Source organism: Apostichopus japonicus, chromosome 3, assembly GCF_037975245.1.
Source record: "Apostichopus japonicus isolate 1M-3 chromosome 3, ASM3797524v1, whole genome shotgun sequence".
NCBI lineage: Eukaryota > Metazoa > Echinodermata > Holothuroidea > Aspidochirotida > Stichopodidae > Apostichopus > Apostichopus japonicus.
This window is the reverse complement of record NC_092563.1, coordinates 9,111,823-9,124,379: the sequence shown is the minus strand read 5'-3', so window position 1 is coordinate 9,124,379 and position 12,557 is coordinate 9,111,823. Positions and strand designations below refer to the sequence as shown.

Here is a 12,557-nt window from a genome sequence, read left to right as displayed (position 1 = left end):
AAGTTCAAAATCGTATGTCCGATCGGCCCCATATTTTGTACAATGGTGCGTCATTGATAGGTTCGTGCTCCTATGGCATCAATAAAGTTTGGTAACGTTGGTTTCTGGCTCCTCTGGACCTCGGAATGAGAGGTTAATAATTATATGAGACAGCACTAATGACGACAAGACAAGAAATTTCTGCGGTGGCAGTTGACTAGTTTATTTATAATCCATTTCGTTCTCTGCTAAACGATTTCAAGCTACGTAATATTTACAAGTTTTTACAATTACTCATGGAGCACATAAATAGGCGTTGACCGGTGGATGTCAGAAATATATCTCCATTTTGTAATCTAATCTCGATCCTTACATGAGAAGGACTTCACATCATCTCGTCATTAACTTCGTAACATTATAATACTTTCAGCAATTGTTAGCTTTGCCCTGTGCTAAAAGAAATGTTAAGATACAATTTAAATATTAAATATATCACAAAGTATTGCACAATGCTGACATTGATATATTTTCCTTATTTAGATGGCGCGTTGACGGATACAGTCGGATGCCAGTGTTTTTAAACTGCGCAAACAACAACAAGGCCCAGACGATGTTTGATGCATTCAAGATGGGCGTCATCGAGTTCGGGTTACCAAAACAAGTACAACGGACAAGGGCGGGGAAAGTGTTCTTGTTTGCTCTTTTATGTTGCACCATCCGTTAAGACGAGATGACGCTGCAGGGTCATTCATTACAGGGAGGAGTGTCCACAATCAACGAATTGAACGATTTTGGAGGGATTTGTTTACAGTATGCTATATTAAACAATTACTAACATCACTGTTTTTTAATTAACTAAATAACTACACATATACCTTTAGTGGGTTGAAATGGTATACATGAATAACTAACCAAGATACATAATCAAGCCAACATTGAATATTAAATTAATAATATGTGAGTGAATTGTGTAAAAATAATACAAAACAATTTGCTTTACCAACTTCTGTAGATCATACGTGAGCAAACAAACTGTGAGCTACCGTTAAAAGGTATTAAACATCATTACCCGAATGATATGCTGAAGCTGCACCATGTATCGGTGTGTGGGCTTCGCTATATGTTTAAAATATCAGCCGACAGGAAAACTTTGGAGTAAATTTTTTTTTAAATTGAGGGTTTGGCACAATGAAACTACAGCTCTCCTAATATATATCTTTGTCATGTGCCACTGACCGCCAGGTTCTAGCCCTGTGATGTTCCATACCTTCAAAATGACATTTATTAATTAATCTTTCACAGGGATGCGTCAGTACATATTATAACATATTCTACAAAATGGAAGACGCAGAGGTTCTTTCATGAGACGAAGAGGTGGATCTGGCAGCGCTTCATTTCGTATTTTTGCCAATAATTAGGGACCATACAACACAAGATCCGCACGGAAGGAAGTCACCATTGCAACTCTGGCAAACAGCAGTTGATGACTGATTTCCTATTGACTTTATTGAAGAAGTGAATATGGCTTCAAACACACGAATATATATATATATATATATATATATATATGTCTATATATATATATATATATAGGGTAGGTTGGCGTCTATCTTGGCGCAGAGTGCTCTATGTCCATTGGACAGAGCGGAATATATGTTGATACTAGATGAGACTAGTGGAACACTAGTAGTTGTAACTCGGAGTTTCACGCTTTATTGCGATCTTCAGACAACTCTGAGTTGTCTGAAGATCGCAATAAAGCGTGAAACTCCGAGTTACAACTACTAGTGTTCCACTAGTCTCATCTAGTATCAACATATATATATATATATATATATATATTTATGTATTATGTATACCCATAAAAGAGAGATCTCTGTTGAGCCCATTGTTGTGTGTGTTGAGGCATATGATGGTTTTTAGTTCCCGGTTACTTCTATCCTGAGCAGTAGAGAATGACAAATTTGAAGTCAGATAGGCTGTGATTAGGGAGATTAAAGTGTTCTGCAACAGGGAAACCTGGGTTATTTTGCGGATACTTAGTTTGTGGTTATTGAACCGAAGCCTGAACTTAGTGCTGGTTTCGCCAATATAGGTGACCTGGGGGCACTTGCAACAATAAAGGAGGTAGATGACATTGGCTGAGTCGCAACCAAATCTACCAGGTCTCAGAGTGGTGCCTGAGGCCCGGTGGAGCAAAGCGGGAGAGGGGTCGAGGTGTGTGCACACCAAGCATCTCGGTTTGTTGCAAGTGATGTTTCCACTACCAGACTCATCACTGGGTGGAGCCAGATTAGTGCGAACCAGCACTGATCGGATGTTACGTGGTTGTCTATAGGCTATGACAGGGGGGGGGCTTTGAAAAGTTCAGCTATTGTGGGGTCGGAACCTAGAGTGCCCCAAGCTTGTTTGATTTCATTGAAGAGGGGGCGAAGGGAGGGGTGGTAAGTGACAAAGAGGGGTAGTCTATCAGAATCAGATTTGTTTCGATAGGTCAGGAGACTATATAAGGACAGAACCCGTTTGAGGTGGAAGTTCAGTAGTCGGTACGGGTATCCTTATTTGAGTTCAAGAAGTTCAATGGCCTTATTATGAAAAGTTTGGTCACATGAGCAGATACGCCGGTATCTAAGTAACTGGCTGTAAACAATGGAATTTTTGGTGTGGTGGGGATGAAAACTAGTAAAGTGGAGATGAGAGTGCCTATCAGTTGGTTTGGCATACACCGATGTCTCTATTTTGTGATCTTCAATCATGACGAGTACATCGAGGAAGGGGATTTGCTTTGAGGACCGTTTGGTGGTAAACTTTATGGAATCGTGAAAATCATTGGCAAACATGAAAAAGTTGTCCAGTTCTTGTTCGCCCTTATCCCATAACATAAAAATATCATCAATATAACGTACATAGATACATGGTTTGTAAGAGGATGAAGAAAGTTATTCTTGTTCCAGGTAATGCATAAAAATATTAGCATATGAGGGGGCCATTTGGGTACCCATGGCTGTGCCTTTGGTTGCAGATAATGACGACCATTGAAGGTAAAATTATTATGCTCAAGTATAAACTTAATGAGCTGCGATATCTCACAATGTTGGGTGACATCATTGGACGCCATCATCTTATTACAAGCCAGGACACCTTCGTTATGGGGGATATCGGTGTACCGGGCAGAAACGTCCATGGTTACCAGAATGGCACCTTCAGTGGGTGCTATCTTGAATATAGCTGGGTATGTTGGAGAGAAGAGGTTGTAAAAATCGGTCAACATAGGCGGAAATGTATTCTGTAAGGGTACCAATACCAATACCACTATAGGCCTACCGGGGGTGAAAATATGTTGTTTACGAGAGATTTCGAACACCTCGTGGTCTGACAGTTGATCAGCATTGTTACGTTGATTGCTGACAAGGCCTTTAAGTTTATGTATTTTGGGGAGTGTGTAGAAGGGTGCGGGAGTGTGTAGAAGGGTGCAGGTGTGGGGGCGGAGGGTATGAGCTTTAAAACCTCTTCTCTTACCTTAGCGTTAAACGAATTTACCAAAGAAATTAGGTGTCTGTGGTATTGAGAGGTGGGATCGCTGTCCAGTAGTCTGTAGAAACGAATGTCAGAAAGTTGCTTTTGTGCCTCTGCAACATAGTTGGTGGTGTCCATAACCACAATAGCCCCTCCTTTGTCTGCTGGTTTGATAATTATATCTGAGTTACGAAGGAGTTCGTTTAGGGCATTGTGGTCAGATTTGTCGAAGTTGCTGGGTGCTGGTGTTTTGGTGCAAACGGACGAGAGAAATGAACTGAGATGCGAGTTGGCTGTATTTACAAAGCTGTTTATAAATGCGTCAGGTTGTCAGGTGGTGTCCAGGTCTTCTTGGCTATGTTGCGTTGTACGATTAGTGGGCTGTTAAATGGTTCTTTGCTGTCTGCCCATTCTCGTAGGCGAACTTTCCGAGTGAATTGGTTAAAATCATTGGTCAGTTCCACAGGGTCCACCTGGGCTGTAGGGCAATATGAAAGCCCTAGTTTCAACACATTCGCCTGTCGTGAGGTGAGTTCATGGCAAGAAAGATTGACAACCTGGGAAGTCTCAGACTCCTTGTTTCTGGCTCCTTCAGTAGACGTGTGTTGAGCATCTTGTTGAGGTGAATATATTTGTCAGGTGTTGAGGAAGCGGTGTTGTTTCGGATGAGTTTATTAAGAATGGGAGAACGGCGGATTAGGGATCCCAGTTTCTTGTTCTTCCGCTTGAGACTCTTATTAAGTTCAATGTGAAGGGACTTACTCAAATGGTCGTTGATCTTCTTCTGGAAAATCAGGCACCACTCTGAGACCTGGTAGATTTGGTTGCGACTCAGCCAATGTCATCTACCTTCTTTATTGTTGCAAGTGCCCCCAGGTCACCTACAGTATATTGGCGAAACCAGCACTAAGTTCAGGCTTCGGTTCAATAACCACAAACTAAGTATCTGTAAAAATTTCCCAGTTGCAGAACACTTTAATCTCCCTAATCACAGCCTATCTGACCTCAAATTTGTCATTCTCTACGGCTTCTTCAAAACTGCTCACAGTTAAATCCCAATAAGGTCTAGTTTCTTCCATTTCATTACTGCAACTGAAGAAGAGCTGTGTTATATATATATATATATATATTTATATATATATATATATATATATATATATTTATAATTTTATAATTATATATGTGTGTGTTGGTATGTGTGTGAACATTTCACTTTAAGCCGCCCCCCCCCCCACTCAAATTTTCCCAAATCCAGAGGAACCTAAAATTGCCTCCATCATATCCCTCTTGAAAACCTCAAGGTCAGATATTACCCTTGGTAGATGGAGTCCCAGGCCACAAGTCGATGATGTTGGAAAGTTCCTCCTTCCTTGAACAGGTGTAAAAAAACTAATTTCTAAATGTTTGTGGAACCCAGTCGGTGACACCACATCGGCTCCTGACACAAACCTCAGTACACGATGCAAGAGGCACTGAATAATTTTATCTTTGTCGGCCAGTTTTGCACCGAAAATGTCCGGGCATCCTCGGCCTGCTGCCCATGCGGTCCAGGTCTTCCTGGGAAGTGCTGTCACTAATCTATATATACAAAAGAAAGTTAAACTACAGAATAACAACATTCGTCGGATGGCCCTGCCACCTCACAAACAAACAAAACAACTACGCAACAATCAATAAAACAAAATCTAAGTATTTTTTTACTTATTTGTTATCTGAACAGATTGTGATCGATATCTTGCCTTTGAACTTTCTAGTTTTAAATTGTTCAGACTAGGCTGCCAACTCCCAAAATGCTAACATACACAATTTGGAAAACGTTTTAATCATCATTACAACATGGATACGTAGAATAAAGGCTACATGGAGTTTTGTATATCGTATAATGTAGGTCGTTAGCACTATGGGGGACAGGCGTTTAATAAAAATATTTCTTACCAATCTTGTTCATTCTTACATTTCTTTGTTGTACATGGTGTTGTGACACATCCATTTCATATACGAAAAAAATCATCAGTTATTAGAACTACTTGCAGAGACGACAACTTACGTAGCAACACAGTGATCACACTGTTAACATTATATATTCAACGATCGGAACGAATATATATTCAACCTTTAGTGTACGGTCTGCTTTGGTTAGCAACACACGTTATGCGGGTACATAATCACAAATTCAAATTGCTTGAACACTATCCAATAAAATTTGACTTGCCGACTGCTGAGAGCCCAGGTCATAATCACGCCTGATCCTGTATCATTGTATTGTGTTTTGACTAACCATTTGCAGGTTTTGTACAGCTTCTTCATCTGTGACATCACAGATTTCCAGTTTTTCCTCTGATGTTCCTGGCACGTTACTTATCATGTTGGAAACCACAGGGTGGAATATTGGACAGCTCGGTCCTCCGTGACATCAAACTCCACGCGATGAATTGCCCAGCCACTCGATATAAACCCCAATTCAGATGAGTAATCGAATGGGTCAAGTATAGTTTTTGGAGAAGTCCCCTCGAAGATGCCCATGTCAGGTACATGTTGCATGAGTAGACTGTATCAATATAGAAAAGGCGGCGAAATCTATTCACAGTTTATGTAGCACGTCTTCAAAATAGTGATCAAAATTTGAACGAATATCATTTAAAGGAGGATAGGTAGTTGAGGCATATAGTTTGCTTAACTTCTTGTACGGTATCCCACCAAATCTGCTCTAAATATGCATCCTGGAAAGATTTCCAATCAAAACTGCCTCAGCAGTACCAATTTCCACCAGTAAATTTCGTTACAAAAAAATGGTTTTTACTTGAATTTTACATAAGACTGGTGACGTCAACTGAGGCAGTTTTATTGTTAATTGTTTTTAATTATAACTAGCCTATCTTCCTTTAAGAGTACGAGTTGTCATGGTAGTGTACCTTCAATTAATCCCCGCCCTCTAAGAAGTATATTCCACATTCATGTTCTGATCTAAACTGAATGAAGTGTCAATTGGAAAGTTAAATGCTGGAAATGTCCAGCACGAAGTGCGTCCAAAAACAAAATGCAAGTCATTTGTAGCCCTTATATATGTGTGTGAAAAACGGATCACTTTTACATTGTAAAACATTTCAAGCGAGAGATATGATTGATATTCAGTCACTCAAAGTAACTGAAATTGTTAAGATCAACAAAACTTTTTGTTGTTGTAATTACCTGAAAAAACTCCCCCTTTGGACCACCCAAGTCGTCCGCTTCTTCTCCTGAAAAAAGCACCTTTGGTTCTTTAAGGAAAGAAAAATCTGCACTTTTGGTAGCATCTATCGCTGACCTCAAAATTTTCCTTCTCCGCACGACAACAATCATAGGTGCTTCCATCTTTGCCTGCTGAAAATTTTCAAGCGATTCTTGAAGGCACGCATCGAGGGAAGGTTGGTCACTATTAAAATAAATAAATCAATGCAATGATTAAAGAAATAAGCTCAGAACTTATGTAGTTCTGAAGTACATTTTGTTATTCTTTCTCCAACCAAGCGGTCTTTACACAGTCATTGAAAATAGTGTTGTTCTTTTTACTTAGCCTTGGTTACTAACAGATTTTGAAGTGTGTGTGTCTTTGAAGGCAAAAATATGACCACCAAAACATTGGTGAAAATTGGACGTCCAAATTTACATGTGGGGGACACTACAGCCATCATTCCCCCCCCCTCCACGTCTCCGCGGTCCCTTTCAAAATAACCATGCATAACACGGTCAGAGGTGAAGCAATGTTTAACTTAGTGGAGCCATAGAACCAGTACCATCTTTCACTACATATATATCGTTACTATATGCAAGGCAGGCCTTGTACTACAGAATCAAAAGATAAATCACACTCTTCCCGATCACAGTTAGAATGTTTGTGTGGCGTTTACCCTCCAATACATAGATAAGGGCTTCAATTTGCTGATATTCAATTGTTCACCAAACTGAACATAGCTACATATTCTTTGACCAACATAAAGTAGTATGATTTTCATTTTGTTGTTAAAGATAGGTGATAAGTAATGAATATTCATGTAGTAAGTTAACGAACGCATTGGTCGCATATGTTTTATATGCCGAAAACGAAGAATTCACTATTCGATAGTCATGAATATATCCAGGATATGTCAGTTCGACGGGTATTAAATAAAGATAGGTGATAAGTAATGAATATTCATGTAGTAAGTTAACGAAACACATTGGTCTCATATATAATATATATGTTTTATATGCCGAAAAAGAAGGCTTCACTATACGATAGTCATGAATGTATCCAGGGTATGTCAGTTCGACGGGGATTAATTGTGAGCCAGCTGCTAGTGTTTCTATAGAAAGAGGAATGCATACAATAGACTAACACATTACATTGTAATAGGGTCTGCATAATATGCTGCAGAACTGTTATCATCTCACCTTGTATCTTGTACTTCCAACAAGCTTTCTTCAATGACAGCATTCAGCACCTCGTCGTTTTGATCCCTGTCATCATCTGGATCTACTATGTTGATGTAGTCACAAATGTGTCTAAAGATAAAACAAGCATGAAATATAAATCAGACGTTGGTGACTATGAAGTTATAAACAGAACAGAACATAAATTGTAAACATAAAATTAATCGTCGTAATGAAGACCAGAAATACAAAGTTAACAATTAATTCCATTTTTTTTCAAATATTGATATTTGCACATTTGGGTAACTGTTGAAACAAACTATCCTTGTGATAATAATTGCCTACCTATCGAGCTGTTTGTATTGCGACATACACCCCCCCCCAATTTTTTATATATACATCGTTCATTTCAGGGCATTTTGGCAGCTACTTGTAGTGATGTTCACAGAGTACAAAAAATAGTAGTGTCATGTCCGGCTTCAGAGCACTCGTATTGTCAGTACGAGCAGTATGAATATCATGTTTCTATCAGATCAAGGTAAGGAACTGTCTGCACTGTCAATACCAGTGCTTTGAAGCATGATATTGGAGTACAGTTTAGAGAAGTATTAGCATTAGGAAATTATCTGTTGCTGTCTGTTGCTTGGGAGTTACCATTGAACATGTCCGAAGTTTTGGACGAGAACGTTCACTGTGCTTTGAAATCTGAATTTTGGAAATCGTTGAAACGTTTTAGATAAAGCCTATTGCAGCGGAGAAAATCCCTGTTTAAAAATGAGCGGATGATTCAGTGGAAATTGATAATGTGCACGTGTATATTTTTACAAAGTACATAACTGCACTTATAGCCATATCTGACTACACCAATGTGCGTGTACAAGAGATAGCAGTACATCTGGGAATTGGGAGTGTATCGCCGACCCCTTGGGTTTTCATTCTTTCACATATCGTCGAGCGCCTCCGTGTAAGATTAAATATAATCATAAGAGCAAATATGAAAAGATGTTCAAACATTAAAGATGTGCAAGCGATTTACAACACTGTGGATTGCATGTTCATGCACTGACCTTGCGTCTTGTCCTGGCAGCCGGCAAGATCTCACGTGACTTCTCAGCTTCGTCTGGGGTATCATCACATTACAGTTGTTGCACTTAATCTGAACTTCATTTTCATCTGTATTGGTTGTTGTCTACATAATGGTAGGAAAAAAGTAATTAATAAATGATGATAGATTGATTTAGTAATGCTACAGTGTACATCACAACAAACATTACCAAAATTTGATTGGAGAACTGTTATTCTCATTATCATTCTCAATCGTAATATTTTTTTAATCATCTGGTAGGTACAGTACATGGTTTGGGGACTCGTTTCGTAAAAAAAAAACAGAAACATCATTTCTTGCATGCACGGCACCATAATTGAAGCATTAACCATTGTCACTACATATTGGCTTGCGTGATATGTCTTTGGCATGGTATATACTGCATCATGAAGTACCGGAAAATACGCTTTTTTCGATTGTTCGGCTTCTATAAGCAATGATATAATTTCTGCAACACAGTATTAACAGTATGTACGCTAACATGAGAAAAAAATCAGGTTATAAGAATAAGTAAGACAAATAATTCAGATAAGGGCAAAAAATAGAGGCATACAGTAACTCTTTTATAATTTTTTTTGGACACGACTAACGTTACTTAAATTACCTAAGCTTGATGAGCATATGTCTTTATGTGGAGATGTCAATTGTTAAAGAGGGAATTAAAATTAATGAAACCGCAAAAGAGATGTTGAAACCTCATTCAATTATGCTATATGCAAGAAAACCACAGGACCAAGTTTCAAATCCATAACACCCCAGCTAACCAGAAATGGCCATGTGGAAATGAAAATACCTTGAACTGGTTTAAGCATTATACCGAATATTGGTAAAGTCATTTTTTGATACAAGCAATTTGAAATATTACTCACAGTGGTAGCCAATGCCAGATCGCACTGGATAGGTCGAAGATATATTTTCGCATGTTTTGCCACATTTTTTAAATTTGCAGCAGTAAATCCTCCTCCTGGTATGGGGATCACATGAAGGCATTTTGACAGCCCATCGGCTTTCATGTTTTCGAAACCACTCACGTCTCTCAGTTCCGGGTAGTAGCGAGTAATTACGTCCATTACTTCTGAAGGAAGCAAATCCGAAGGAATGAGGACCTTCTTCTCCCACAAACCACACTCAGTGAGTGTTCTCTGAGTAAAAATAGATGGTACCTTCATCTGGAACAGAAAATAGAACAAGTTATAATTCATTTTTGATCATCTTCTAGCACCGAAACTATAGGACAAATAACAAATAAACATTTATTCTTCATATGAACGAACTATGCTGGAGCTTCAGTATCAACCAATTTGTCAAAAAGTGCCATAAATAGAAACATTATTTTTCGAATTCAAACACTATGTTAGCAACACTTGTGTGTTTTGTTGAATTTGAATTTGGTATTGAGAAAGAAATCAAGGTGAGAGATTTGCGACAGTTATGGTATTATCACAAGGGTTCATTATTCTGTTTAGGTTTTTATGTTTCTAAATGTTATGTTTTCTGTATATATCTTACAATATCATGTTATTATGTTAGTCATCATGCTTGTCCTAAATAGTTCACATTCATGTGTTACTCATAATTTAACTAACCAAGGCTGTATGTCACAAACACATCTACATATATATGTTCACACCTAGCCATGTTTATTACCCCTGGCCTTGCTGTACCAGGCTTGCCTCATCTCTGGCTGTAGTCAGAGTTATCTCCCATGGAGTGGTCATCATTTTTTATAATGTTGTTAATTTGGAGTGTTTAAATAGGGACATACTGGGAGCTGAGAGTTCAGTTTACTACTCAGCACTTCAGAGTACAGTATTCAAGTATACAAGTTAACTAAGTACTATTATCTTGAACAGCCTTTTGCTTCTCTACTGTTCATGATCACTGTTCATTTCTATTTCATGAAATTTATTTTACACCCTTTGTTCTTAAAGCATTTCATTGCCTATAAAATATAATTCAAAGGAACTTTTCATATTAATATTATTATATTACTTACTTCGGTTCCGTCTCTTTCTTTGCACCATAACGGTTCCATTAGCACGGTCCATCTGTGTCAGACTGCTGGGTGATTCCAGTCCTTTAGGCTAGGTCCACCCTTGAATAGCATAGCTCCAATATGGTTACAAGAAGATCCAAGCCTGTGATAATGATAGGTCAAGATAGTGCATATTCTGATAAAATAAAAATAATTATAAATGCATATACACAGCCAGTGTGCCAACAATACAATATTCCAAAAAATGAAATTAGATTCAGTTAGTACTTGGTAAGTGTGCTTGGACTATGGTTTGATAATAAAGTCCATTAGGCCTATAGCTTCATCGTGAAGTTCAGTACAGGTAGTTCTGTTCTGTAGTTTGTTTCATTTGTTTTTCATTTGATAGGCTAGGGTATACTGTATATTGGCAAAAAAAGGTTACGTCATGAGTATGTACTGTATTGTGCATGCCATGACTAAGTTCCTGACCTCAAAAATATGATGTTATTTTGTTGAACTACTGTACTAGGTCTACTACAACTTACAAGTACAGTAACTTACCAAGCAAAACAGTTCAACTGATGACCATTCCCTGTTAGTTTCTCGAGTACATGATTGGTGGCCATTCTCGTACGGAAATTTCTCCTTCGAATCCGTTTTCAAGATCTCTTAACTGGTCAGGCATTACTTTGTTCTCAACGTTCAAAATCACACTGTAGTATGGCGCTTTTTCTTCTCGCACATCCGCTACCTGCAGTATGTTCATGTGCACAGCGTCGTACGAGTAACATGTTCATCTTTTCTATCGCTCACTTGGTGGTTTCGTTTTTCAGACACTGCTTCAGTCTCTCGACTTTCCACATTCGGATTTTGTCAATACTTATTTGACTCTTCATACAGCTACTTGTACCTTGGAATTTCAGCCGAAAACCACCGATGATAGTGAAAATTGTGATGTTGATCGTTGGTTGTGAGTATTGTAGTTTACATAACCATTACTGCGGCTAGACTGCCCCGTGACCTTTGACCTATAATAATATAACCCTGAACTGGCCATAGAAATTGAAGTAGGAAGAACGACGTCATGCGACATATACTGAAGCCATATAAGTGGTGGCGCTTTGCTTGTACGGCAAGAAAGTACCGACGCGTAATACAAACACTAAGTCTTTGACATAACTAAAGTGATAAAGTTGACATAAATCACTCGAAATTGTGATACCGTGTGCCGCATTTGAACCCTAAAATAGTTACAAATGTGGCAGTGGACTGCAGTTTCACAGGTTATTCTATAGCCTTATAAGTCGAAGCAATTACACAGGAATCTAATTACTTTACTAGTGTCGCCTGCTCAGCTGCTGTATTGTTTTTCACTGGACCTTGGATAAAGTTAGCCTAGGCCCCTAGACTGACTACGGCTGTCCTTTTCGGATGCGATATGACTAAAGCCTAATGACAACAATTATCATCACCTCATTTTACTTAATACTGTATCCCTAGAGATAGATCCACATGCATGCCAGAATAACATGGCATGACGGTTATGATGTCCTGGGCTTATCACTAACAATTCAATACTAGGAAAATAGG

General features: G+C 38.6%; 1 protein-coding gene across 3 annotated transcripts; it reads right to left on the bottom strand.

Moving 5' to 3' along the window:
- Window positions 1-1,798: 1,798 nt before the first annotated feature.
- On the bottom strand, window positions 1,799-11,967 carry LOC139962259 (uncharacterized). Of its 3 annotated transcripts, XM_071962296.1 has the most exons (8): window positions 11,529-11,967; window positions 10,986-11,127; window positions 9,859-10,158; window positions 8,952-9,073; window positions 7,906-8,016; window positions 6,689-6,907; window positions 5,774-6,046; window positions 1,799-5,073 (listed from the first exon to the last, which is right to left on the bottom strand). In XM_071962296.1, the coding sequence occupies exons 2-7, from the start codon at window positions 11,022-11,024 to the stop codon at window positions 5,857-5,859; spliced, it is 981 nt and encodes a 326-aa protein (XP_071818397.1). In that variant the 5' UTR covers window positions 11,025-11,127; window positions 11,529-11,967; the 3' UTR covers window positions 1,799-5,073; window positions 5,774-5,856. The 3 variants fall into 3 exon arrangements, with proteins under 3 accessions (XP_071818397.1, XP_071818399.1, XP_071818398.1); XM_071962298.1 differs by lacking the exon at window positions 6,689-6,907 and having other exon boundaries at window positions 5,774-6,043; XM_071962297.1 differs by lacking the exon at window positions 1,799-5,073 and having other exon boundaries at window positions 5,880-6,043; window positions 6,685-6,907.
- Window positions 11,968-12,557: the final 590 nt, after the last annotated feature.

Coding starts and splice junctions, on each gene's coding strand:
- LOC139962259 (XM_071962296.1), bottom strand. CDS start 11,024: ATGGAACCGTTATGGTGCAAAGAAAGAGACGGAACCGAA. Junction 8,017..8,951: donor CTGCCAGGACAAGACGCAAG/GTCAGTGCATGA, acceptor TTTTATCTTTAG/ACACATTTGTGACTACATCA. Junction 6,047..6,688: donor GGTCCAAAGGGGGAGTTTTT/TCAGGTAATTAC, acceptor TCTATATTGATA/CAGTCTACTCATGCAACATG.